Source organism: Aspergillus foveolatus (assembly GCF_047715535.1).
Source record: "Aspergillus foveolatus strain CBS 279.81 unplaced genomic scaffold BDW70scaffold_21, whole genome shotgun sequence".
Lineage (NCBI taxonomy): Eukaryota > Fungi > Ascomycota > Eurotiomycetes > Eurotiales > Aspergillaceae > Aspergillus > Aspergillus foveolatus.
In genome coordinates, this window is record NW_027396085.1 from 324,424 (window position 1) to 349,389 (window position 24,966).

At 51.8% G+C, this 24,966-nt stretch overlaps 10 protein-coding genes across 10 annotated transcripts; 5 read left to right on the forward strand and 5 right to left on the reverse strand.

Annotated features, from left to right (window-relative positions):
• Positions 1-476: 476 nt before the first annotated feature.
• On the forward strand, positions 477-1,242 carry BDW70DRAFT_135504 (DUF2945 domain-containing protein). The gene is made up of 3 exons (XM_073736696.1): positions 477-596; positions 765-827; positions 889-1,242. Exons 1-3 carry the CDS (start codon positions 501-503, stop codon positions 964-966), a joined length of 237 nt encoding a protein of 78 aa, XP_073596466.1. The 5' UTR covers positions 477-500; the 3' UTR covers positions 967-1,242.
• A 2,803-nt stretch (positions 1,243-4,045) lies between these two features.
• BDW70DRAFT_45681 (uncharacterized protein) lies at positions 4,046-6,392 on the forward strand. Its single transcript, XM_073744050.1, has 3 exons — positions 4,046-4,374; positions 4,421-4,585; positions 4,631-6,392. Exons 1-3 carry the CDS (start codon positions 4,285-4,287, stop codon positions 6,254-6,256), a joined length of 1,881 nt encoding a protein of 626 aa, XP_073596467.1. The 5' UTR covers positions 4,046-4,284; the 3' UTR covers positions 6,257-6,392.
• Positions 6,393-7,140: 748 nt separating this feature from the next.
• ura6 (uridylate kinase ura6) lies at positions 7,141-8,505 on the forward strand. The gene has a single exon (XM_073744052.1). The coding sequence runs from the start codon at positions 7,702-7,704 to the stop codon at positions 8,347-8,349; it is 648 nt and encodes a 215-aa protein (XP_073596468.1). The 5' UTR covers positions 7,141-7,701; the 3' UTR covers positions 8,350-8,505.
• A 1-nt stretch (position 8,506) lies between these two features.
• On the reverse strand, positions 8,507-10,028 carry BDW70DRAFT_45687 (PCI domain protein). The gene is made up of 2 exons (XM_073744051.1): positions 9,739-10,028; positions 8,507-9,678 (listed from the first exon to the last, which is right to left on the reverse strand). Exons 1-2 carry the CDS (start codon positions 9,983-9,985, stop codon positions 8,546-8,548), a joined length of 1,380 nt encoding a protein of 459 aa, XP_073596469.1. The 5' UTR covers positions 9,986-10,028; the 3' UTR covers positions 8,507-8,545.
• Positions 10,029-10,142: 114 nt separating this feature from the next.
• On the reverse strand, positions 10,143-11,091 carry BDW70DRAFT_135511 (uncharacterized protein). The gene is made up of 3 exons (XM_073736697.1): positions 10,835-11,091; positions 10,708-10,784; positions 10,143-10,652 (listed from the first exon to the last, which is right to left on the reverse strand). Exons 1-3 carry the CDS (start codon positions 10,947-10,949, stop codon positions 10,257-10,259), a joined length of 588 nt encoding a protein of 195 aa, XP_073596470.1. The 5' UTR covers positions 10,950-11,091; the 3' UTR covers positions 10,143-10,256.
• A 160-nt stretch (positions 11,092-11,251) lies between these two features.
• BDW70DRAFT_45747 (PaaI family thioesterase) lies at positions 11,252-12,173 on the forward strand. The gene has a single exon (XM_073744053.1). The coding sequence runs from the start codon at positions 11,486-11,488 to the stop codon at positions 12,119-12,121; it is 636 nt and encodes a 211-aa protein (XP_073596471.1). The 5' UTR covers positions 11,252-11,485; the 3' UTR covers positions 12,122-12,173.
• A 14-nt stretch (positions 12,174-12,187) lies between these two features.
• On the reverse strand, positions 12,188-13,289 carry BDW70DRAFT_159624 (thioesterase family protein; the record flags this gene model as incomplete). The annotated part of the gene is made up of 2 exons (XM_073740725.1): positions 12,188-13,107; positions 13,178-13,289. The coding sequence occupies 2 exons, from the start codon at positions 13,287-13,289 to the stop codon at positions 12,188-12,190; spliced, it is 1,032 nt and encodes a 343-aa protein (XP_073596472.1).
• Positions 13,290-13,343: 54 nt separating this feature from the next.
• BDW70DRAFT_135514 (putative alpha,alpha-trehalose phosphate synthase subunit TPS3) lies at positions 13,344-16,691 on the reverse strand. The gene is made up of 3 exons (XM_073736698.1): positions 16,416-16,691; positions 13,653-16,360; positions 13,344-13,598 (listed from the first exon to the last, which is right to left on the reverse strand). Exons 1-3 carry the CDS (start codon positions 16,436-16,438, stop codon positions 13,537-13,539), a joined length of 2,793 nt encoding a protein of 930 aa, XP_073596473.1. The 5' UTR covers positions 16,439-16,691; the 3' UTR covers positions 13,344-13,536.
• An 831-nt stretch (positions 16,692-17,522) lies between these two features.
• BDW70DRAFT_45779 (C2H2 zinc finger protein) lies at positions 17,523-20,050 on the reverse strand. The gene is made up of 2 exons (XM_073744054.1): positions 19,830-20,050; positions 17,523-19,728 (listed from the first exon to the last, which is right to left on the reverse strand). Exon 2 carries the CDS (start codon positions 19,662-19,664, stop codon positions 17,733-17,735), a length of 1,932 nt encoding a protein of 643 aa, XP_073596474.1. The 5' UTR covers positions 19,665-19,728; positions 19,830-20,050; the 3' UTR covers positions 17,523-17,732.
• Positions 20,051-23,106: 3,056 nt separating this feature from the next.
• BDW70DRAFT_45794 (uncharacterized protein) lies at positions 23,107-24,899 on the forward strand. The gene is made up of 3 exons (XM_073744055.1): positions 23,107-23,755; positions 23,822-24,292; positions 24,346-24,899. The coding sequence occupies exons 1-3, from the start codon at positions 23,264-23,266 to the stop codon at positions 24,865-24,867; spliced, it is 1,485 nt and encodes a 494-aa protein (XP_073596475.1). The 5' UTR covers positions 23,107-23,263; the 3' UTR covers positions 24,868-24,899.
• Positions 24,900-24,966: the final 67 nt, after the last annotated feature.

A 24,966-nucleotide genomic window follows, 5' to 3' on the forward strand; every position in this document is an offset into this window, starting at 1 on the left:
ATTCCCCTGAGACTTCAGTGTTTTGCAACCCTTGTGGGAATGTCCCAGGCCATGTTCCTCCATGGCCCTCATATTGAAACTTCTCTAGCTTGCTTGCTGCATTTGACAATCGGCTGCTTCAGACCTCCGAATTATAGAGCCAGCCGATGAGTCTAGTGGTACGAGAGAGCTTGTCCTGTTGACAGGGTCGTCAGCCATCAACTTCTCGGTATCTTGCGTATCCCAACTTTCGCACTATTCAGGCACTTGTCTTTGGAGAAGGATCAGTGTTCCAGGACTTCCTAGACATGCTCTTAATATTTCGGCTGAGCTCCATCTGTCTTAAAGTAGACTATCTATGCTTGCGATCATCAAGCACCCTCTGTAGACAAAGGAAGAGGTTGCGTGACGGTCCTGTGACATCACACAACTCCTCCCAGATATAAACGCTGGGCTTCCAAGAACCTCGACTGATATAGAGATTGAGTCCTACCTACCACTTCATCCACAAATACCGCAATATGCCCACGTCAAAGGTCCAAGATAAGAACGGACAAACTCTCAAAGAGGGAGACTATGTCTTCACAAGGATCCGCGGCGGTTCGCACCAAGGGAAGGTAGGCGTCACCAAGACCTAGTCCAGCTTCAGTCTCAACTCCCTAAATATTTGGGTAATGTTTCCGTGTTTGTGGACTAGCCTGGTGTAGTTCATCTGATAAGCCCATCCCACTCCACGGGGCCCAATATATTGTTGGGAAATGCAGAGACTGATGTCAGCAACACAGATAGAGAAAATCGTCACCGACGAGGCTGAGGCTGAGCAGGAAGACGTGAAGAACCCTCCCAAGGTATGGACCTCGCTGCACTAGTTTCTGTGTGAATGAGTCTGCTGAGATAGGTCTCTGGCAGGTGATTTATAATGACCAGCATGGTCATCGAGTCGCACATAATCCCGGCACATTGGAGAAGACGCAGCCGGATGAGTGAGCGTGAAGGTTTCCTGTAGATGCTGAGTTACTATTAATGAGTGTCATGAGAGAAACTGTTTGTTATATGCAAACATCTAGTAAAGGACACGAATTGGCTCCCTGCAGTCTATAACCGGACCGCGCGTCATTCTCTCTGTTGATATCCTGGTCCACCTAAATCTTGGATCGCTATTGTCAACCGCCACATTAAGTTCCTAGAAAGTTATTAATCATCAAACTCAAGAGTTCCACTGGTGTCTTCTGTTATTATAGTGATGTTGAGTGTGGACCTACTCGGCCACCTCTAAAGATGGCCCAGATACCGAGTACTCCGTGTAGTTCAACCACGTATTGCCTACGCCGCAAGCTGCCTCTAACTCCATGTCAGGCTACGTGTTATGCGTACCCATATCATCTCCGTGCTATTTTTCTCTCTCTTTATTATTCAATCTGTTTATATGTTCAATTTTTGTTGTTTGTTTGAGTATGGAGATATGTTGCGGCATAAATTTTATGCAGCAACAATATATCACACTTGGTGACAGTCCATGGTTATACGCCATAGGCAGGGTTCTGCGCCTCAAACCGTCTCAAGAGACCTAAACCAAAGAATAAAGGAAGCAGAAACCAGCAGGACGAAGCTGTCTGAACGCGTACGACCTTGCTTAAATGGAACCACCGTTCACGAAGGTACTTCTAGCTCGCAAAACGAGATTGTATGAGAATCTCCCAAGCTAGGTTTCGGGGACCTCTTAACACCCCAACACTATGGACGAGTCGATGATATCAGGCCTACATAGACAACCACTGTGCTAGTCCAATTATTGACACCTCACACTTGAACATATGGCTGAATGAGCGTCAAACTTCGTTCATCCACCAAATGTGGATCTTGCCAACCGCCCATAGATATTCAGGTTATATACTCACCGCACTAAATGACCCAGCGCATAAGGAGGTGCCTGCCGTGCTCTGAGAGTAAATTATTACACTCTCAGAGCTGTCTTCCAGCTTCAGGATGAGGGTTCCTACGCTCGTGGGTGTTATGTGGGCGCATGCCATTACTGGATCGCGTATCCCGGCGGCTTCGGGCGCAGTTCAGCACGGCAACTATGGCTTAGTCTCGATATTATCCCAACTGCGGCGACCCTTCCGTTGAAGATAACGGGCTATCATCAGACGCTGTCGGGGCTATCGTGGACGGGGTCACAGGCGGTCGGGACGGGAGCGAGAACCTGTCCGTGGAGGATGCATGGACAACAGTCCAGGTTGCAGTCGATGGAAAGTCCAATCTGCTTAACATCTTGGTCAGCCTCGCGCTAGGATTTCCCGGCGACATCTTAAACCTGATCAACGGGCGTCTGAAGTTTCGGCTTAACTCAATCGGCGACAAGAACGCCCCGTGATGGAAACAAGCGTTTATTGCACGCCTTCGCCCTTCCGCAGAGGCACAAGAGACACTTCATCGAGCAAATGGAGGAGACCCGGCGTACGTTCCCACAGTGACTCTTTATTCTTCATTCGAGAATTCGCAGCCGCAGAGTGGTAATAATGCTTTGATATCGGCGGCTGCTCGCAAAGTCTCTGCGTGGAGCGGCCCATGGTGACATTTAACTGCACAAAAAGTTCTTGTTATTATCCTCTCATGTGCATTAGCCGTGGATACTCTCCGCCATGATGGAGCCATAAATGTCTCCCAACTGACGACGGAAAAGGCGTGTGCGGACCTTGATATTGTCAGCTTGGTGTGGATGATTTGCTAGGATCGAGGGGGCTTTTGCTGGCCGCCGTCGCAGAACGATGGGTTTTCAATCAAAGACCTTCTGGAGAGAGATCAATTGCAAGCTAAGCCCGTAATCAGTGACAAGTAGTTTGGGTCTTTTTTGGTGAGTTGTTGATGTGGATACGTTATCTGGGTAATTATAATTGATAGTCAAAATAATACAACAAATAATGATTTTGATAACCAGTCAGCAATGGCCTAACCAAATCCCTGGTGCCTAGAGTTGAGCTTGAATGAGATATGCTCAAAGAGTGGATCACTTCGCCATGTAGGGCTGTGATGTCGCAATCTGGTGATCTTCGTGTCGGGACCTTAAATATCACTTCTTCTCAGGTCTCAACCCAAGGTCTGGTGTTGAGAGTTTATCACGTGGCAGAAACTTGCATCCTCGTCAAAACTCCATATTCATTTTTCGCAGTGTCTCATCTAGGTGCAAATGCTGAAACAGCTGGATGTTTGATTACCTGATGATCAAAGGCTAACCTGAATAGTCCTTTTAACTCCGAGTACAGGAAGCGGCCCTGATCGCTCCCCTAGGCGATCGGGCCTGACTCACAATGTGAGTAGCGGAAGAATTCATCAGACTGTCCGACCGGTCATCCCCTATAATCTGTACGTACTCAAAGCTCCGGAGCGCCTTGAGTCAGAAATGCGCAACAAACGATTCGATCGCCACGTTAATTTTAAAGAATTACCCCCCTGATCGGGGGGGCTGATTGCAAGGCTGTCATTTGCCAATGGGACAACAGGCCGGACGGTACGGTTCGCCTCGTATAATGTGGACACGTCCACGAGGCATTCGAGACCATCCGGAGGAAGGCTTAACTCGAGCCATGCGTTCAGACCATAAAATCAAGTTCCAGATCTGGGATCACAAGGCCAATTATCCGACTCCGATGGCTCCGAATTCGCAGACGAGTCTCAATGGTGGAGATCGCGTACGCTACTACCCAAGAGTACGTATGCTCGGCACAATGTCGGTTTTCCGTCATCTTTGCCTAATGTTTTTTTTCTTGATGCCAACCGGGCGAGCTGGCGAGAACCGCCACATTTTATCTTTATGGGTTGCTGGGTGATTGAAGTTGCGCCTGAAAACATCAATCGCTGCAAACCGAATACGAGATTCGATAGAGCTGCCTCGTTTAAGTTGTCAACTTGTCAGCTCCACCGAGGGCGGTGCCAAGAGCGTCCGCCCCGTTCGATCGTCAGCTTCCATATCAGCGCTTGCGTTGTCACTGGCCGTTTTTTTTTTCTATGCGGAGATTGGCGCTGCGACTCTTGCGACTGCGGAGGCTTACTCCGTAGTCATTTCTCCTTTCCCGACTACTTCGCTCTCATGATTCCTTCTTCAGAAACAGTATTCTGTCCTTTTTGAAGAACTCAGCAAGGGCGCTGAGTCTTCATTGTTTTTCTGTTCAAATCTCAATTCTGGGGTCGGTGCTGGTGAGACAACAGTCTTGAATACTTAGTTGTCCGCGGTATACCGAGTAATCTTGTTCGTGTCTTTCTGTCCATTTTCACTTAGGAAGGACCCTTCCTGGCCGCTCATTCAATATGCTCTTCTCTGCGATTTTGTTGTCTCTGACCTTAGGCCGCGTCTTCGCGGATGCTGGAGACGATGATGATTTGATGTCTTTCGTTACGGTATGAATTGCGGTCGTGTCGCGCATCAGCTGCTAACTTCTTCCAGCTCCCAAAAGTACGAGCGTTAAAGTTCGAAATTTCCTACCACGACCGGGAGGCTGTAGCCCCGGGGTACTGGTTCGTTGCACCCTACGGAATCATCGAGCCGGAGGTTCCTACCAAGCAATGGATGCCATACCAAGTAGGACCGTATATCTATGATGGAGATGGAGTATGTATCAACGGTCTAAGCTATAAGTCTAAGCTGATGTTGTAGGTTCTCGTCTGGGCCGGATCACCCATGTTTGATAACCGGAATACTTTCGACTTCAAAGCGGCTAACAACATTGACGGTGAACCTCATCTTTCATTTATCTTGCAGCATCAGTACCATGATGACGGTACGGACAAGGGCTACGGGTACATTTTGGACCAGCACTACGAGCAAGAGTATAAAGTTGGCGTTATCAACGACCTAAGTGCGTTCAATATGCACGAATTTAATGTTCTCGATGGAGGAAAGACCGCTCTTGCTTGCTTGTACAAGTCCGAGTACTCGGATTTATCCGCGCTTGGTCGCCCTCAGGATTTTAGCTGGATCATTGCCGGCGGGCTGCTTGAGCTTGATACAGAGACGGGTGAGGTTCTGTTTGAATGGAGCACTTTGAATAACGTCCTCGTCGACGAGTCCGTAAAAGTCTCGACGGATTCGTACCCTTCTGATCGGCCAGGCTGGGACTACATCCACGTCAACTCAGCCGATAAGAACTCGGTTGGGGATTACCTTCTATCGGCACGATTCGCCAACACAATCTATTACATCTCCAAGGAGGGTGACATTGTCTGGCGGCTGGGCGGGAAGTTCAACGACTTTGACATGGATTTCACCTTTTCCAAGCAACATCATGCGCGGTTCGTCGAATCCAACGGGACGCATCACGTCATTTCTTTCTTGAACAATGCCTCGGACGAATTGGAGGCGGAGGAGGACGTCTCGTCCGCTCTCTACGTGCAGATCGACACTACTGTTTCCCCCATGACCGCGAGGGTTATCAAGCGCATTAACAGACCCGACGGCGGCCTGACCCGGCTACGTGGTAATGTGCAGACTCTGCCAAATGGCAACACCTTCGTCGGCTGGAGTGAGCGCGGCTACCACAGCGAGCATGATCCGGACGGCAAGCTGCTGATGGAGGCTAAATTCGTCTCCACGCGCCTCTCATCGTACCGATCCTACAAATACCCTTTTACCGGACGCCCAAATACGCCGCCAGATGTTGTTGCATCTGTGTACGGCACGGAATCCGCGGACCTGACCACTATCTTCCATGTCAGCTGGAACGGGGCGACGGACATTGCTTCATGGCAGTTTTACGCACGGTCTTCAGAAGACGGCCTCCCAGTGCCGATTGGTAACACGGTCAAGACTGACTTTGAGACAATGTACATTGCCGATGGATACCTGGACTGGGTGTCCGTGGAAGCCTTGGACAAGGAGGGGAACGTTCTAGGCAAATCTGAGGTTCAGCGGACACAGACACCCAATAACTGGCGACTCGCCGGGTTCCAGGGCGAGGAGCAGCCAGCTCCAGATGATCCTGCAGTCCTGTATTCGACAAAAGAAGAAGAACCGGATGTGGGAGAGGAAAAGGAAGAGGAAGACATGGCAGATATGGACATGGACATGGAATCACAAGTTGACCCCAACGAAGCAGCTAAAGCAGCAGTCCAGGCGTACGAAATGATCCGCGGCGTGGGAGGACTCCTGGTCTTCATCTTGGTCACATGTTCCCTAGCTGGGGTCCTGGCTGCTGTATACTACTGCCTTCGACGACGTCGCACCAGGTCTTACCACGAAATTCCGTTGGACGAGGCAGAACGCCAGCCTATGGCTTCAACATAGAAAGTTTGACTACATTCCTTTCTTGTATATGAATTACGTACATAACACCTCACTAATTAGACGATTTTTCTCCACGGTGTCGTCCATCGCACATGTTAATCCTCTAGTCGAAAATCAACCCAAGTGCCTTACCGGCCTTCGTGGGTCCAGCTAACCTTTCCGAAAGCCTCTTGTCTTCTTGTATTTGCATCGAGACCAGATTCGTCATCTCCTTCTCGAGCTGCTTTTCCACTTCTCGCAGCTTCTCCTCCCCAAACCGGGAGCCCCTTAATTAGACCTTCACGAACTGCAGCCCCTCTGGTTTTCCACCCCCGATTCTGCCTAAAACAAGAAGCGGCAGGGACCACGACTCGCCAATTTCCAACTCGATAAGTGCATCGAAGATTGTCATGTCCACATGAACACGCGCAAAGTTTTCAAGTTCAATTATATCCTTTCGCACAACAAGTACCAGTTTGTCGCTCCGTAACATAACTTCCGGGTGCTGCATCAAGCTCGGCTCGTTGTAGATGGTGTGGCAGAGCTCCACGTGCTTAATGACTGCCTGTGCGCGTTTGGGGACTCTGTGTCCAAAAAATTTTTGACACACTCCGACGAGGCTAGTACGAACTGGGTGCAGTCATACAACAGGCAGAGCGTTTCTCTATATAACAGTGTGGACACGAAAGGTACAGAGAGCTGGGTTTGGATCCTGCCACTCTTGTATGCTAGGCTCTCTAGGATCTGCGTCTCAGGATCTCGAGATGCGAGGAGTCCGTGAGTGAGATTATGGTGGTTGCGGTGGTCTCATCCACAATCGGCTGATTTCGACTGGCTGAGTGTCAAATATATGCTATATATCCTGGTACGAATCCTACCTGGAAGGCGCTCCAGCTTGGCTGAGCGTTTCTTCATCCTGACTTTTGATTGAACAAAGGTTCTATTTAGAGATTAGCTGCATCAAATGAGAGGGAAACATGCGTTTTGTTGTGTTTTATAGGCTCTATTTATAGATCTACTAACACAACTATAGCACTAGCCACAAAGGGAGCACCGTTTCGTTACGGCACCAGCCACACCTGTATTATTAGTATACTGGTACTCAACCAAGCAGAGCTTCAATAATCTCAACCCTTCCTTATCCTGTGCCACGCAACCCATAATAATGCTCCTGTCGATCCGCCGCCCCTATTCCACCTCACGTCCCCCACGGCCCTCAGCTCCCCCATCCACGTCGGCGTCACAGTTCAAGATCGTGCCTTTTCTAGTCATCTTTGCTATCGGCACAGCATCATTCGGCGCTCTCGCGAAGTCCCGAGCCGCTGAAAAGCAAGCCCGAAACACCACCCAATAATTTCCGTTCACCGAAGCACCCCGCCACAAAGCTACCTAGTACCTACGCTCCAGTCTCAATAACGCACCGCAACAGTTCAAATTTTACTGAAACAAATATTGAAAATTCAAAAATGTCCTCCGACCAAAAGACACCTCGCTTCTCCCCTGCCAAAACAACCGTCGTCTTCCTCTTAGGCGGACCTGGCTCAGGCAAAGGAACCCAATCCGCCAACCTCGTCCGCGAATATGGTTTCGTCCACCTCTCGGCAGGCGACCTCCTCCGCGCTGAGCAAATTCGGCCTGAATCCGAATACGGCGCTCTGATCAAGAACTACATCACGGAGGGCAAGATCGTGCCCATGGAAATCACCGTCGCACTGCTCTCGAACGCGATGGCCGCGGAGCTCGACGCGAACAAGGACAAGTATGCGAGCGCGAAACCCCGCTTCCTTATTGATGGATTCCCGCGCAAGCTCGACCAGGCGGTGTTCTTTGAGGAGACGGTTTGCCCGTCGGAGTTCACACTTTTCTTGGATTGTCCGGAGGAGGTTATGGAGAAGAGGCTTTTGAAGAGGGGGGAGACGAGTGGACGGGATGATGACAATGCTGAGTCGATCCGAAAGCGGTTCCGTACGTTTGTGGAGACCAGTATGCCTGTTGTGACGGAGTTTGAGAAGCAGGACAAGGTGATTAGTGTTGCTGCGACGGGGACAGTTGAGGAGGTTTATGAGCGAATTCAGGCTGGCTTTGAGAAGCGCGGGGTGAAGCCTTCTTCTTAATTTGCTGTCTACCGGGGAAGCTGACTAGGCGGAAATGTATGAACGCGGAATAGAAAGAGGTTATAGATTCTTGTGGTAGATGTACATATGAACTGTGCTGTTGGAACTTCGAATCCGGTGTTTATTCAGCAAATCTAGAACCAATGAACTTGAATAGTCATTACATTTTATCTCATCAGTTTTTTGTTTGTTGCGTCTACTCCGCGGCAGCTATCTCCTGGGGAGCACGTCGACGCTCAGACGGTCCCTTGTTACCCTTGTCTCCTTTCTCACCCTCTGCAGCAGCCGCAGCCGCAGCAGCAGCAGCTTCCCGTACAAATCGCTCACGCTCGCTGCGAATGACGCCAAGGACGTTCTCTAGGCTTCGTCGCCACACCATAAGACGACCCTGGACTTCGGCCCACTGCTTCTCACCGAACACACGGTAGGTGGCACGGTGGACCAAAAACTCAGACCGCAATTGAGAGAGCTTGCCCTCAACCAGGCCAGCACGGATGGTGTCAATGACCCACTTTTCGACTTCCTCTTGCGGCACGCGAAGAGCGGACGCAATAGTCTCGTATGACAGAGAGCGCGCGGACGGACCTGTTGTGGTTGTGGCGGCCGCGGCAAGAGAGGCCAGAGTGAGTAGACGGATCTTGGTCTGCAGGGCTTCGGCATGGGGGGCCAAAGCGTTGTCAGGGAGGATGTTTGCGACAGGAGTGGTGGAGATGAAATCCTCGTAGGCATCAAGGGTATCAGCGGTGAAAATCTCAAGCAGCTCGAAGAGGGGTGCGTCGCTAGATCGCAAGGCCTGAACGGCATCGGCGGCGGTCAACGGGGTGAAGTCGAAGACGGCCGGGTGGGTGAGTGCCGAAGTCAGAGCACGCACGGCGAGGTCGCGTGCTGCAGGGGATGAGGCTTCGGCCGGGGGAATCGTCTGGAGAGCATCGACAACGTGGGTCTGAGCCCAGTCGAGGTCGCCGGCCGCCTGGGCGGCGTCGGCGATGGCCAGATGCAGACGGCGGGCCTCCTCATCGTCAAGTTCCCAGGTGGAGCGCCAGTTGGGCAGCTGTGCGGTCAATTGGGGCTTCAGAGCGTCAAAAGCCGCAGAGGAGCCGGACTGGCGGATCACGGTGACAATGGCCAGGAGAACGTGGAATCGGCTGGAGTCGGTAGGGGCGAGTGTGTTGAAGATGGTGGACAGGATGGCGATGGAAAGAGAGGCACCGAACTGAGGAGAGGATGGGATGGGCTTGGCGAGGTATGAGCAAATGCGAGAGAGGAACATGTCAGGGTCGGAGGCCTGCTGGACAAGGTGGATCAGGAGGTTGTAAGCGGGTGTAATCTCTGGCTCAAAACAATCAGTATGCAATTCGATTCCAGCAGTTCATATAGTGAAGGGCGCACCCTTCTCCGGCGCCGTGTTGAGCACAGTGGCGGCCGAGACCAGCTTCTTCAGCACCTCATCCCGTTTGCTCTGATCGACCTGGGTATCATTCTGTTCTTGCTCGCGGAGGGGTTGCAGCAGCGGGGCGACCTCGGTCTGGACGGTGGTATCCTCGGGCTTGTTGAGGGCGTCGAGGTACGCAGCAAATTCCTCGGCGAGTTCGGAGAAGGAACCCTCGATCAGGAGGGTGGTTGAAGGGGCGGGCATGGCGGGTGATGGGATGGAGAGAGGTAAGAAAGCAGAGGTGAAGTCTGGGTGCAGTTGAGATGATTTGATTTTGGCGGTGGAGAAATTTCTGTGGGATGACTTCTTGGCACCGCCCATGGCTATAAGGCGAGATCTACACTCTGCTACGACTTGGTTTATTTACCACCTTGGAACCGGGACCTTGATCAAAAAATTACATTATACTCATAATCATCATAATGTTCAATAGCCAGCCATCCCCTTTTACACAAAAGACTCATCTACAACTACTCTACAGGAGCGCGAACGCGGCTACCATCACGGTCGCGAACCCAGCCAATCCATAGTTCTGCATCAGGCGCATCGCCCCATCGGTTTCAGTCGGACTGTTGCTGGAGTCGGTGGTCGTTGCCTCGGTGTTGCTCGAGTCGCCGGTCGCGGTGCTGGTCTCAGAAGTCACCGTGGTCGAGGTGGTAGTAGTGGTCGAAGTGGTGGTGGCAGCAGAAGCATTAAGGCTTCCGCAGCTGTTCAAACCCTCCTTGCACACCTCGTCGCCATCCTGGGTGGTCGATTGCTTGATGCACTGCGCATACTCTTCCTGGCAGACAAAGAACGGAATCGTGCCCTGATAGAGTCCTACATTGGCATCGGTGCCGTTGGAGCAAGTGCAGGTGAAATCAAGGGTGTCCTACAGATTAAAAATTAGCGAGTGGATAAATTTACCGAGGATTTTAGATTCGGACCTGATCGCAGCGGTTGTCAGTGGCAACACCACCGCAAATCTTGGGGCAGTTGTTGCGCTCCGCGAGACACCAGTTTGCTACAGAAATTAGCAGGTTCCTTGACAGCGGACGAAGAATTAGCCCATACCTCTGGTGGTTGAGTCGACCTGGCTCAGATCAAAGCCAGCGGGGAGGGTCCAGTTGGAGCTGGACTGGGCAGCGATGGGCGCGATGAGCGCAAGGAAGATCGGAGTGTAGATCATCTCGAGCAGCAAAACAGTCGATAGAATGCTGTCGTAATCGTAAGAGATGATGGATAATGAAGGTTATTTCTGCCTGCAGAAAGAATTGGAGTTTGGGATCTATTGTACGACCGAAGGAGAATCCGGAATGAGGGCGGCCAAGGGGCAGGGCGTCAAATAAATAGTCTGGAATCTGGTGAGCGTATCCAAGGCAGGAACGGAATCCGGCAGCGACTAGAGTAAACAAGCTAGCCGGCTTTAAGTATTAAGGTCCATCTGGTTTAAGCTACTTAATTCCCCAATTATGCGGCCGCTCTGCGGAGTCCTCTGCATTATTATTTATTACCAGTACTATCACAGACGAGATAAGAACGGTTCTTCATAGAAAGTCGTAGCCGAGGTCACTTTCAATCTCCACCCATTCCGCCGCTCCAGTGCATTTAGCTGCTCGTAGCCAAACACTTAAAAAAGGCCTCAATAATCTCAGTGAAATTGCAGAACTGCATAGATAAGAGAAGAAGACCCAAAAAAAGAATAAAGGGAAAAAGAAAAAAAAAATGCCCACCAATCACGCTCCGCCTCTCCAATATACTCCGATCTCAACATACTCCCGCCTCCCCAAACCAGCCACCGGCGAAGACGGCTTCTTTTCTGAAACCCTTTCGTCTGCAACCACCATCCCATCCGTGCACACATTCAAGCTCGAGCATCTGCAACCAAATCTCCCCTCCCAGCCTCCCTCATGGCCGTCGCCCACCACTCCCGCGGATCTGATCCCCGTTCCCGGCGCTGATCTGATCATGCGGCTTGAACTTGCTACTCCCGGGATTTGCGGCCACCCGGCCACCGCGCACGGGGGCGTTCTGGCTACCGTGATTGACGAAGCCATGAGCTTAGGTGTTACACTTTATGCGCCGGAGGCGGGGGAGCAATATGATCCCACCGCTGTGGGTACCGCATCTGCTACTAGAGGTGTGCCTGGCGGCCGGATCCGCTCTAAGATGTTTACATCGCAATTGGATATTCGATATAAGAGGCCTGTTTCGGTGCCCGGCGAGATCGAGGTCAGAGTCCAGGTGCTTGCAAAGCAGGGAAGGAAGTTGTGGGTGAAGGCGCAGGTTGTTCAGGAGGGACAGATTATGGTTGATGCGATGGCATTTTGGTTACTGACTTTGGCCAAGAGTGTCTTATGATAATACTTACCTTCTGTATATAAGCATGCTGTTATATACCCGTATAGAAAAGAGTTTATAGACTATCTACAACCGGGCTCGCTTCCCAATGTTCCGACTGGCACTCACTACCAACCCGATCTGAGTGCTCAGTGCCACAATCTCCCCCTTTGCGTCCAAAATCGTGACGTCCAAGTCCGTCCTCCCGTCTCGCACCTCCTTCGTGACGACCCGGCTATACAGCCATTCCTCGCCCGCCGCCGGCAGCCTCTTCTTAAAATCAATACTCAGTGACACAGTTGGGAACCAGTACTTGGCTGTCGGCCCAGCTCCCGCAGTCGCAGAGCCCGACCCTCTTCCATCAGCCATAGTGTCAAAACCATCCAGCGCCATGGGGAACATGTCCGTGAGAAACACAACGGCCTCATTGCTCCATCTTGTTAATTGCCCCTCCGGCTTCAGCCTCGCCCACTGATCCACAATCCCATTCTTGCGCTTCTTCAGCGCCGGATCAATACCGTATAGCTCAACCTGCGTCGTGGCCTTGCGGAATTGAGCAAATGGCGGGTCCTGTCTGGCCCAGGCTTCGTCCCGACCTGTCTTGGATAGCCGGTCGAAGTCAATGCCGCCGTCACTTCGGCTTCCGCCCACGGGTTTCGGGTGAAGCTCCCATTCTGTTTTTGATGATACTCCGACCTCTGAGCTCGCGGGGCTGACTGTGATGTACCCGGCGACTTTGACTTCCATTTCCTTTTCGTCGATTTCTGTGCCACTTTGTGCCTGATCTTTAGGTTGTAGAAGCTCAACATGCAGGGAACTAGTTCTCTTCCCAAGTTTCATGTCGTGCACCCGCAGTTTTGCGGGACCTTCTGCCGTACGTCTTAGGAAGGTCAAGTGCATTGATATGGGGGTTGCTGGCTCGTCCTTATACAGGTTGGGATGGGCCGTCGCAAAGTGCACGAGGGCGAGGCGGTAGAGAACCGCGCTCGTGTAGCCGCCATGAGGTACTATCAATCATTATCAACTGCTGCGGCCGACAAAAACACGAGTAAGGGGTATTGGTGCGGGGGAGGGTACCTGTGCCGATACAGAAGGATTTCTGGAGAAATGCGGAGTAGCGGTTATGGCCGAGGGGTGTTACACGGATGGCCTCTTCAAACTGGGCGCCATGGGCGGTTCCTGAACCCATTTGGAATAAGGGAATTATCGTTATGTCAAAAATGAATGGTGTGGGAGTAGTAACGGAAAGGAGATGCTTCATTAAATCATGATCTTAACAGACTAATCTACCTCGGCTCGTCTGCTGCCGAACTCTGCTTCACTCGGTTACCATCCTCACTTGCTTATTTTACCAACACGAGTTCATGGCTCTAATGAATATACATAAAGATGCTTTTATCGATATTTGTAGGTAATCACGATGTGTTCTAAGTGGTCTACAACGCAACACCTTGATTAGCCGATGTTTTCGCCAGTCTCTCTAGAGATGTCAAAACTCCTAGACTCAGTTAGCATATGATTAAGCCGCAAACACAATGAAACAGGAACATACCAGCAACTCCCTGAGTCAAAGTAGCCCGCGCTTCGGTACTTCTCGAACCCAGCGTGACTGTCATGGCGTAACTGACTGCGTGCGCGCTTTCTAACTTGTTCGCCCACCGGAAGACCGGCTCGTCGTCACGACTGTCGCCAATAGCGAGCAAGAAGTCGGGGCGACCGGCGTCATTTTCCTGCTTAAGACAAGACCGCCAGGCCAATTCCGCTGCTGAAGCCTTGTTCGTGCTGGTTGCTTCCACTACCAACACCCCGTCGACTAGGATAGCGTGCACGCCTTGGTTAGCGCATGCGTCGTTAATGTGGTCCGCGCATTCGGAAGCCAGACGGCAAGCCGCCGCGTGATCCTCTGCTGCTTCGTAGTGGAAGACGAGAGAACAGTGACGCTGTTCAATCCAGCTTCCTTCCGCGCGCTGCCGGTAATACTCAAGCATCTGCCTCACAGCAGTCTTCCATGCATCGGTCTGGTCTTGGTTCGTAAGCTTCGACCACGTCTCCGAGTACGGCTCGCGAATAAAGCATCCATTCTCTGCGATGAGGCCCAGTCCGGACACTAGTCGGAAGAGCCGTTCCAGCTCCTCGGGCATCCGCGCACTCATAACATACACCACATTCCTCGGGTCCTCGGTCAGGTCTGCCAGCGTCGTGATTGCCCGTTGGGGGGTGGTGACGATGATGCTCTTCGGAGAACCCCAGGATGCCAGTGTGCCTTCATAGTCTAAAATTATGAGCCGTCGCTTCGCCTGACGGTACCTGTCTTCAAGCTTATTCATAGGGAGTCTGGGAACAGCCATAATCTCACGGGACGACTGTTCATGCCAGACCCGACTTAACGTCTCACTGAACGACTTCACCCAGTTCGAAGTTGAATTCTGCAGCACTGCCTCATGAAGCTGTGTCCATACCTGCTCACGTTTTTCTTCACTGCGCGAGAGAGCTGTGTGGATTGCGTCTGCGCACTGGTGGTAGTCCCAAGGATTGACGAGTAGGGCATGGTTGCCGAATACAGATGCGCTACCGGTGAATTCGCTGAGAATAAGTGATCCATATTTTTGGGCGCCGTATTTTCCATCCTGGCAGTAAACAAACTCGTGGCTCGTAAGATTCATACCTTCACGTAGACTAGTAATCATCATCGCGTCTGCTACAGAAATCAAAGCGAGGTATTGCGGGAAGGCAAGGTCCTGCTTCAAGAATACCAGAGGTTGGTGCGCAAGCGTCGAGTGCGTAGAATTGATCCGCATGACAATGTCGGAAATCATGGCTTCCAGCTCCGGCTGCTCCGTCGTGCTTGTAGCCACCTGAATCAAGACCACCTTTTCGCGCCATTCGGGGTGAGTGTTGAGGAAGAGCTCATAGCTGAGTAACTTCTGCCGGATGCCGCGCACTTGATCAATCTTGTCACGAGCCACAATGAGCCTCTTTCCTGCATAACGATCGGAAATCGTCTTGATCCACTGCTCGACATCTGCCGCTTTACGGCGCTTATCCCATGAGAGGGGGTCGATACCAATCGGGAACTTTGTCACGTTCACGAATCGGTCCTCCAGCTGAAGCCCGTCATTCGTAGCTTCAACACTGAGAATACGGCTGCATGTCTGCAGAAAATGGCGACAATATTCTTCTGTCTGGAAGCCGACGAGGTTCGCCCCAAGCATACCCTCAAGGAGCTCCTTGCGTGGTGCGAGGCACCGGAACACTTCAGAGGACGGGAAAGCAACATGAAGGAAAAAGCCGATCTGCGCGTCGGGGAGGAGTTTCCGTAGCATCGCCGGCACAAGGAGCAAGTGATAGTCTTGGACCCATATGGTATCGCCCCGCCTCCAGTTTCGGGCAATTCGCTCCGCAAAGACCTGGTTGAGCTTCACATAGTAAACCCACGAATGGTCCTCATATGCCTTGCTCTTCGGGTTATCAGGGATCTGATAGTGAAACACGGGCCAGAGGATTGTCTTGCAGAAGTGTGTATAGTGACCGTCGAAATCGCTGTCGCTGACATCGACCATTAGACAATCATATTCCCCCTCCAGCTTCTCGGATATCGTCGCCTTTGTTGACTCGGTCAAGGCATCAGTCGGCATACCCAGCGTACCTACCCAGACCTTGTCTTCCAGCTGCCCGGTCTCCGCGGCGGCGCGTACGGCGTTGCGTAAGCCACCATTGCCCTGTTCAGCCGTTGTGATCTTCCATTCGCTCTCGGAGAATGAGGGCTTTCGGTTATGGCTACGCGCAGAAGGTTTCCTGAAGTGCTTTTTCGGCGGTGCCGATGACGGGCCATCCACTTTTGGGAGGGAGTCTGTCGATATATTCAGTGGCTCTTGGTGTCTGAGGATCGAGGGGGAAGCCAGAAACGCCGATTGCGGTTTGGGTTGGTTGAGTGCGGTCCGTACGCCCCAGGCCGGTGAATGCGCTTCACTTTCCGTCAAGTGTTCATAGTCGTAGCTATTGTCGGGGGTGGGGAACGGGTATTCAGACGGGTTTGGGTCAGCAGCTTTGTTTGGATCGGATGTGAAGATGCGTTCATGGTCGGTGGTCGCGCCCGGAGTAAGACCAACATTGGGTGTTTTGTTCCGCTTTTCAAACAAGCTGACTGCAGGGTTTGGCGTGGCTGACGCGGACTCCGGAGCCTGATGCTGAGGCAGAGGGCTTGAGGGAAGGGCTTGAGGCTCCTCTGGAGGACGGAAGCTGACTGTGTAGGGGAGAAACCTGGTTGCATTAGCAGGCTGGGATTCACGGGCAAGCAAATGGTGGGGGTTAGTACAGAGAAGCTATGTAGACGGTCATCTTGTGACGAGGAGAGGGCACAAGTGAAGATAGAAGACGAAAAGGTAGGACTGGGTCAAAGACCGGTAGAGATTGTGTTCTCCCTTGAAATTTGTAAGAGTTGTACGGAGTACAGAAGGAAATGGCGAAGAGATGATTCTAGTTTTCTGCAGTAAAGGGTCGGGCTGTCACCACTCATCAATACGTCATTGAAACGTCCAGCCCACCTCACCGGGCTAAGAAACTGGATCCAACCAGGCTGGACCAACTTCTTCTGCCTTTTATCCTGCTCGGTAAAGAATCCATGAATAAGACGCGAAGCATGCATCTACTCAGTCATCGACTCTTACGAAGTAATTAAGTTTGGATCTATCTATTGCTATATTCTGGATGCATGCCATCATGGCGCGTCGCCGCCGGCGCCCACCGCCTTATCCTTCCCCTCCTAAACAATGCCTAATGTGTACCATCTGCTGTTTTCTCTTTTCAAATTTTCTGTCTGTTTTCTTGTTTTTTGGGCCCTCCGTGACATCCGGGGTTACCAGAGTGGTAGGGCCCCGGATCCTGCTTGAAGCCTTGGGCACCACTACCGCCCAGTAGGTGATACAACTCTGGACCCGAATAGACTTCGCCAGGCGATTCTAGACTCAGAGCAGGGAATGTTCCATGGAATATAGTTGTAATCACGCTGCCTCACCTTAAGCGACTCAAAAACAGAACATTTATTTATTACCACATGGCTACTGCGCACGACCAGGTGATGCTAGAAAGATCTATAACACTCCATGGTCAAACATTCCGGCCCCGCCCACTCCGTACAACACACGTGCGTCAGTTGGACTCGCCAGAGGGGGTTTGCCAAGAGCAAGCGCTTTGTTCATGCACCCTGCAATAATAATTGGAAATTATACATGTAACTTGGATATGCCATGAGAAACCATGTAGGTAGAGACGATACTGATGTCACGGTTCGCTAGGAATAGGAAGAAATAATAATACCCAGGTAAAGCACCATACAAATGACCGTATCCGTAGATATATAGTATACCCATAAAGTGAAGAACAGAAACAAGAAAGACACTTCTCCCATATACCGAGGGTTTGGGTATAAGCGAAGACGCCAATCAAAACAAGTGAAAAGAAGCCCCCTTTTGCAATACAATCGTGTCATCAACGGCATCAAAATAAAAACACATGTAGAATGGATATATCGTGCACAAGGCAATAAGTGGCCGCTGGGAAACATATTACGCCGCGAACAGTCCCCTACAGGGGTAGTCACTAGGCATGGCGGAGCAGGCACAGTCAGATGAGTTCACCGTTGCACCGTACTTGTGGTGCCTGTCTCGACTGATGATTGTGTAACACCAGAACCAGACGTAGTCAATGCATTCACACTCGACGATGCCACTTGTGCCCTGAGGGTGGCTACCTCCGACTTGAGTCCATTTAGTTCCTCATGAACTGAGCGAATGTACTCCCAGAGCTTTTCCTCCCGCTCACGTTGCTGATCGAAGACGCTCGGATCGTGAGAGGTATGGACGTTATGTGTTGATGCTGCTTCGGGGATTGTTTTGGAAGTCAAAGGACCACCGTGATTACTCGAATGGCTATGTGATGGCGTATGTTTAGCGGCGGAACCGGAAGCCTGTACGGAGCTTTGTGAGTGGAGGGAAAAACGAGGCTCAGAAGACCCCAAGCCAGGTGGCGGCGGAAGTTGAGGAGCCCCGGGCTGAGGTGGTGGAAGGCCTAAGCTCGGTGCAGTGTGGTTGGAAAGAGAAGTCTGAGAGGGGCCTGGACGATTGTATGATTGTTGAGGGAATGGATGTGAGATTCCAGGAGAGTGGGCACGATGGTGCATTTGTAAACCGTTTTCCGGCCCGTGTCCTAATTGGTGGGAAGATAGAGCGTTCGGTGAGAGCGGTCTTGGACTTTCAGTCATGTTTGAAGGCGCAAAAGCAGAGGAGCCAGATGGCTGGTTTGTCGAGGGGAACGTCATATTGCCGGACTGAGATATAGGAGAAGGTGAGCCACTAGAACCGCCATGGCTTGTAGGAGGAGGGAAAAGCCCGCCGGGGGACGGTCTGCTCGCGGCAATTGGAGGGTAAGTGCTAGGTTGACGCGCTTGATAGCTGCTTACACTGTTTGAGCGAGCGGCAGAATCCGAGGGCACATCATGCTTCTTTATGCTCGGCATGTTGTAACGTCGTTCATCATCTTCATCCATGCGTTCCGGCTCGGCGTAAACTAGACCATCCATAGCCTCTTCGGCACCAGCAGCTGCGGCATCACCATACTCATCTTCGGGTGCGTAACTTCCCATGCTGGCCCTACGACCAGCACAGCCACCTTGGCCCTTGTTATGACGCGCAAGCGCATCACCGCGAGCAAACCTGCGTCCGCACTTCGGACAGATATGGGGTCGCTCGCCAGTGTGAAGCTTTTGGTGTCTTTTGAGGTCATGAAGTCGCCGGAAGCGTGACTGACAGGTCGTGCATACGAACGGCTTCTCTTGACTATGTGTGAGGAGGTGGCTTTTGAGGTTGTGATGTCGTGTGAACTCCGTTGCGCAATAGGGGCATCGATGCTTCTTGGCGGATGGAGACCGTTGACCAGCCTTGTGGAGGCCGGAGCTTGGTAAGCTGAGGCCACGCCGGGGGTCGTTGAACGCCCCTGTAGGCATGGGGTATGAGAAAGCTTTGTTATTATTCTCTTGATGCAAGTCACTGTCGTCTCGATGACGCGGTTGGTCACCGTCCTGAGAGACAGAATCTTCTATAGGTCCGGGGCTTGCTACAGTCGAGCTGTTTATTAAAGAAGTTCCGCTCTCAGCAGTGTTGAAAACCGGATCGCCCGCTTCACCGGAACCAGGATGAGAGTCGACCTGCATTTGGTCGGAGTGTATGGCTAGTGAGTCGCCAACAGAGCCAGACTGATGCTTCTCACTAGCGCCGAGCGCTTCGCGCGCAACCTGAGAACTATCCTGGTCCGCATCTCTATGAGATTCGAGCTGCCGCTCCGCGGAACCAGAGTTTGGCACTGCTGTTGTTGACATCGCCGGTAAGGAGTCTTTTGATCGCGTCACGTTTAACCCCGCGTTGGCAATGGAGGTGAGGTTCGAGTCAGGTTTAGACTGTTTTAAAAAGGTAGCAGATCCCGGGGAACTCGAGGCAATCGGGTCCGATGAGGCGGTCAAAGGGGTTGAGATGGCGACGGGCTCGTTGTTTGACTGCATCAACGCGGCCATGGGTACCGGGTCTTTCACGCTACCTCGATACGATGGATGATGGTGGCCAAGAGCTAGATAGATCGAAGTCATGTTAGCGAGATGCAGGTCTCTGGCAAGGAGGGATGAAGTGGATGCGTCAGGCTTGGGGAACATTGACTGGGAGATGGTTTAGAGATAACGGACCTTGAATTCAAAGGAAGTTACTCTCAAGAAGGAAAGAGTCCGAAAGGCAAAGCGATGGGGAAGATGCCTCAAGAGGCGCTGTCGCGTGGGGCGCTCACCAATGTGGCGCAAGCTGGGAGGTTCAGCCTCGCAATATTATTAGAACAAATTCGGGTCAGGAACAAGACGATGCACCCCGCGGAAGCGTAAGGATATGTGATCAGCTTCACCAAGAAGATTGAGATGCTTTCTTTTCCTCTCGTGTAGAGCTTGTCACCTTGTTATAGATTCAACCCATCGGGTGGGAAAGCTTTGATGCCTGTAGCGGAAACGCAGCGAGACCGGGATGCTCAGCTAGGCTGCACTGTAGGTAGAAGCTGCGACGGGCGATCCTTAGTAGACTGAGCCCACAAGCCTCCGTCTCTAGAGTACAGTCAACGAGTAAGTAACGTATTGCGGAAGACTCCGAAGCTTGTTATAAAGCAGGTACGGAGATGATCGGCCGTGTCGACGGGCGACTATGCGTGCTTGGAGAACAGGAGGCTCTCAAGAAACGGGATCGAGACAAACAGGGAGAATTACAGACTTACAGTATCCCGAATGGGGCAATCGGCGCACTAGTACGAACAGAAATTGGGACTGATGGTAAGCAGCGAGGCATAGATTGGTGACAGCAGTATTCCGTATGTCAAGATCAAGTGAAGAACGGAACGGACTGTTTGGGTCGAGGCAGGATGGGTCTGCAGGTGATGGCGTTTCTGAGAGGTGCAAGGGTCGGAACGGGGGGGTGTGGAGAAGAAAAGAAAAAGGGCGAAATTGGCATATAGCAGAATGGTTTGAGAATTGAAATTAGATGCACTGGCAGAGCCAGAATCACACGTAACAGGTCAACAGCTGCGCGAAAAAAGAGGAGGAAGTTGGAAGAAGAGAGGCTGGAGTGACGATGGATCATGGCCGAGAAGCGGCTCTTAGTACAGCTGTCCGCCAAAAGCCCTCGGCCTAGTGTAAATTACGGTATGAACTCACGCCAGGCCCAGTACCTGTAAGTAGAGATTCATCTTCATCTCTTGTACTCCATACACAAGCCACTCAATTTCAAAATGTTTTATTCAACCCTTGATACTTATGTAAAGACGCCGTCGGGCGTGTCCTCATTAAATGACCAACTCCCAGACGACTGGCTTTTTCTCCCAGTCTCAGCTTCGGTCAAGCACCCAGGTCATGAAAAAGGTCGGGGCTTGAACAAGGCAGCATTTCAATACAAACATTCCCCCTTGGATGGGCAGACGTCGAGGTCGGTCAAGATATAGACCATGCCGGGATGAGCCACCCCAGTGGGACAAAAGGCCCCGTACGACGGCGGGCAATCAATGTACTCTGTACAGACGCTCCTCCAAAACAGGCAAAGCATGGGGCGGTGTTCCCGTGCTGGAACCCAATCTGAGCCTGTGAGCCTATGAGCCTGTCAGCCCGTCAGGCCACCACTCAAGTTTTGCAGACTTGCGATGAATGAAAGTGGCTTAGAGGGTGCCCTGGAGGCTGTGTCAGGTGTTAGACTCAGATTCGAGCATTCCCCAGATATTGATTGGGTCCGGAATATATCTCTGCTTGTTAAAGATCTTCCTACTAAGCCACTCGATTAAGGGATTACTGTGCCTTGACTCCCTAGGTATAGCCGTCTACCAAGGACGCAGGGACTGGACTGCTCTGCTCTGTATACTAAAAGTCTTATTGATACGGGTTGGTTGACTCCTTGGCTTTTCCACGCTCAACGTCGACGAGATAACCAGGTGAGGACAAGTTGCTTGTCAGCATACGCAGCTCACTGTTATTGCCCACTGCAGTTAATCGCTGCCGGTCTTCAAGCCTTTCTGAGCCACGGAGGCTTTAGTAAGTCATTTGGCTGTTTCAAACATTCGTGAAATAAACCCATAATTCTCCGGCACATCAGCCTACAAATATTTCTATAGATAGATCTTGTGAAGTATGTTAAGTATCTTGTTGATCTACAACATGTCTTCATTGCTATTGAGTAGGCCCAGTTTGTGATAACTCATATCTACGCACGAACAAAAGCGCCGACTTGATGGCCTCGCGGGTCCCTGCAGGATACTGTTGCGGCCTGAGGCACCAAACCCGCAGTCTCCAAGAGTCCGGGAGATCAAATGACAACATCAAGTGCTCGCATCTCTCAAGACCCTTCGGATCTTATCTTCAACTTGATCCCGTCTCTGCCCGCTCGCATTTAATAATACCCAGGTTAGAGTCTATCTTTAGATCCCATTCCAGCTCTGGACCTGCATCTCGAAGAACCAAGAATAACAATCGGCCAATTCCCCCTCCCCACGATGGCCAGCGGTTCTGCACGTCGTATGGTTGGCTGGCTCCCAGGCGATCACCCCCGGCGCTAAGCAAAGGCACCAAGCAACACAATTTACGGCTCTCATTCGCTGCTCGGGTGACAGCCATGCATTTTGAGCGTGCGGACTGAGAGGTTAATCGGCTTCTTGCCAGCTGGAGTCTGGTTGACTCGACTCAACTTGCGGAAATCCCCACTGTGATAGACCAGGGCTGCTGCTTTAGTGATGTGCCGGCCACCCAGTCACAACCCTGCATGATCACCTCAAGCAGCCAGTCTGACCGTCTGGCCGTATTCCTGGCCAGATGTCGACTTCGACATTGCCCAATCATCGACTCAGTCGTGGTTTCTCTGCATATTGCTGGGCGCTTACTTTCAATCTCACGGCCGATGGGATGTTGGTCGAGATGAAGGCCCCTCCCCACCCGCTGCTGGGAGCATGGCTGCCGTCCATCATAGATAATTGCTGCAATCACGCCGCTCCCAGACTCCTGTTGCTTCCCCGTCTCTCCTCTTGCATTCAACGCAACATTCCTTCTGGGTTTGACCACTGGTCTGCATCTTGGTACAGGCAGCGCAGGGTTCGCCGCTCTTCCTTCCAAGGTCTACAATCCCAGGCCAGTTATAGTAAAACAGGTAGATAGAGGTCTACTTCGAGCAAGGTCGGTGACCGAGATGTCTCCCCTCGACTCTAAGCTGACGACGCCGTAGGGCTCCTCTCGCTCAGATTACTAGCTCAATTGTCTGTGGTGTGAAGAAAAGGTGCGTCAAGGCTGGACCCCTAAAGAACCGTCTCTTCTGATATATCTCGTCGTGACCTTTTTTACCATCACTGACCGTCTACTGCTAGTGTCCAAGGCTGTTGTGAAATAATCCCAGTGCGGGTTTTATCCGACGACGCTGTAACGCAGCTCTATGCTCCTGCTCGCCTAAAGTGGACTTGCTCGCCCAGCTTCAGTTCCCAGCATAAGTTTCGGCTGTGCAACAATTATCAGAACAGAAGGAGAGCTAAACCAAGGCTGCGAGCTGGCTCTCGTCGTGTCTTGCTCATCTCTTCGCAATCATTTTCGAATCGTGCCGTCGAACCCTAGATCCGATGTCCGTCTCAAGTGACAGCCAGAACGACTCTCCTCAAACTTACGAACCAACCTTCCCAAGGGAATTCGTCAGTGGTGAGAACCGAAGGTCAATGGCATCGTCACCGCAGCCAGCGACAGTCGGTGCTCAGGACAGTTCTTCTGAATCAATGGCCGCGCCCTTGAAGAGCCCTCGATCGGCCCGATTCGCGGAAGCAACTGCAATCAATTCACCAAGTGCTGCGGAAAGTAGCAGGTCTCCATTTGCAGATCCCCCTAATCAGTCTCAGAACGCGCCTGATGTCTCTGACGTTGGTTTCGGATATGTGAACGCACAGGATCCTACACAGCATGTACCGCACCATGCTGCGCCGGCTTCTCCACTGAAGAGCGCATTAAGAGTGCCAGGGACGCCCGCACGCACACTGAATCCTCTTAGTCCAACTTTCAGGGAAGAGTTCAATCTAGAAAAGCAAGAGAAGCAAGCAGAGAAAGCGAATGCAAAGGACTTGGTAAGTCAGATCGCGAACGCTTCCTGGTCACGTTCATCATTCATTAATACCCTTCGAATATTTCAGGCTATCAAAGTGCGCGTCAGAGTCGCCAAGATCTTCCTTCGCTTCGTCAGCTTCGGTTGTAGTCTCATCGTCCTCGCCATCATAGCGACCACTCTGACCATCTTTCACGCGACCAAAAATCTGCCTCCAAGGAGCGGTACCACTCCTTGGGCCGTTGGCACAAACCCATGGCCTCAGTATCTGCTTCTTGCAACCGCAAGTTTATCGTTGCTCTCCTGTCTGGTAGTTTTCTGGACTTGGAAAAAGCGCGGATATAAACGTGCGGAGAAGGTTGCAGTCTACTACTCTATATTTTCCGTTGGTTTCTTCGGATTCACCCTCATTTTGTGGGTTGTGGTCTCAGCCATTTACCAGAATTCCAAGTCCAACGGAAATAATCAGGATCTGTGGGGTTGGTCGTGCGTGACAGGAAACCTTAGGTCAACAGCATATGCGTCAGATATCGACTACCCGCTGTTATGCCGTCTTCAGGTGAGTCCTAACCACAGAGTGCATCTCCCGAACCATGACCTGATCTTTCGCAGGACTGGGGTCTAGTATGCGCGGTTATCGAAATCGTTATTGAGGTCTTGGTCATTCTCATCTACGCCGTTGTCTTCTACCGATTCTGGTCCAAGCGAAAGCTCGCAAAATCCATGGATCGCCGGGACAAGGCGCGGTCGGATTTGTACCTTGCCCAGCTGCGACTTCAATCTGCCCCCAATACCCCTGGTTTCCCCCTGAGTCCCAAATCTCCCTGGGTCTCGACAACCATGCAGGATCCCTACTCCTCCGCAGAGAAGGGAGAGGCAACACCTACCCAGTTTGCTACCCCCGCCTCGCCAACCAGGCCCCAACCCACTTTCCAGCTCCAGCCGCCACCAATTCGTGTGCAACACGCAACCCCAAAGTCAGAGCAAGAGGAGTTTTCTGCACCTGCTCCTACACCGTCTCCACCCCAAGAACACATGGGTGCTGCACCAGGGGAGCGGACGTACGAAGCCGTGCCGATCCCCGTCGCCTATGCCAGCCCGATGTCACCGAGCTTTCCTCAAGGAGCCCGCTAGTAGCTAGTATGTTGAGTGGCTTCTTTAGCACTCTACAGAAACATGACCTGCAGCTCCTTGAGCCCTAGAAAGGATTAAAAACAAACCGAAGAAAAAGCC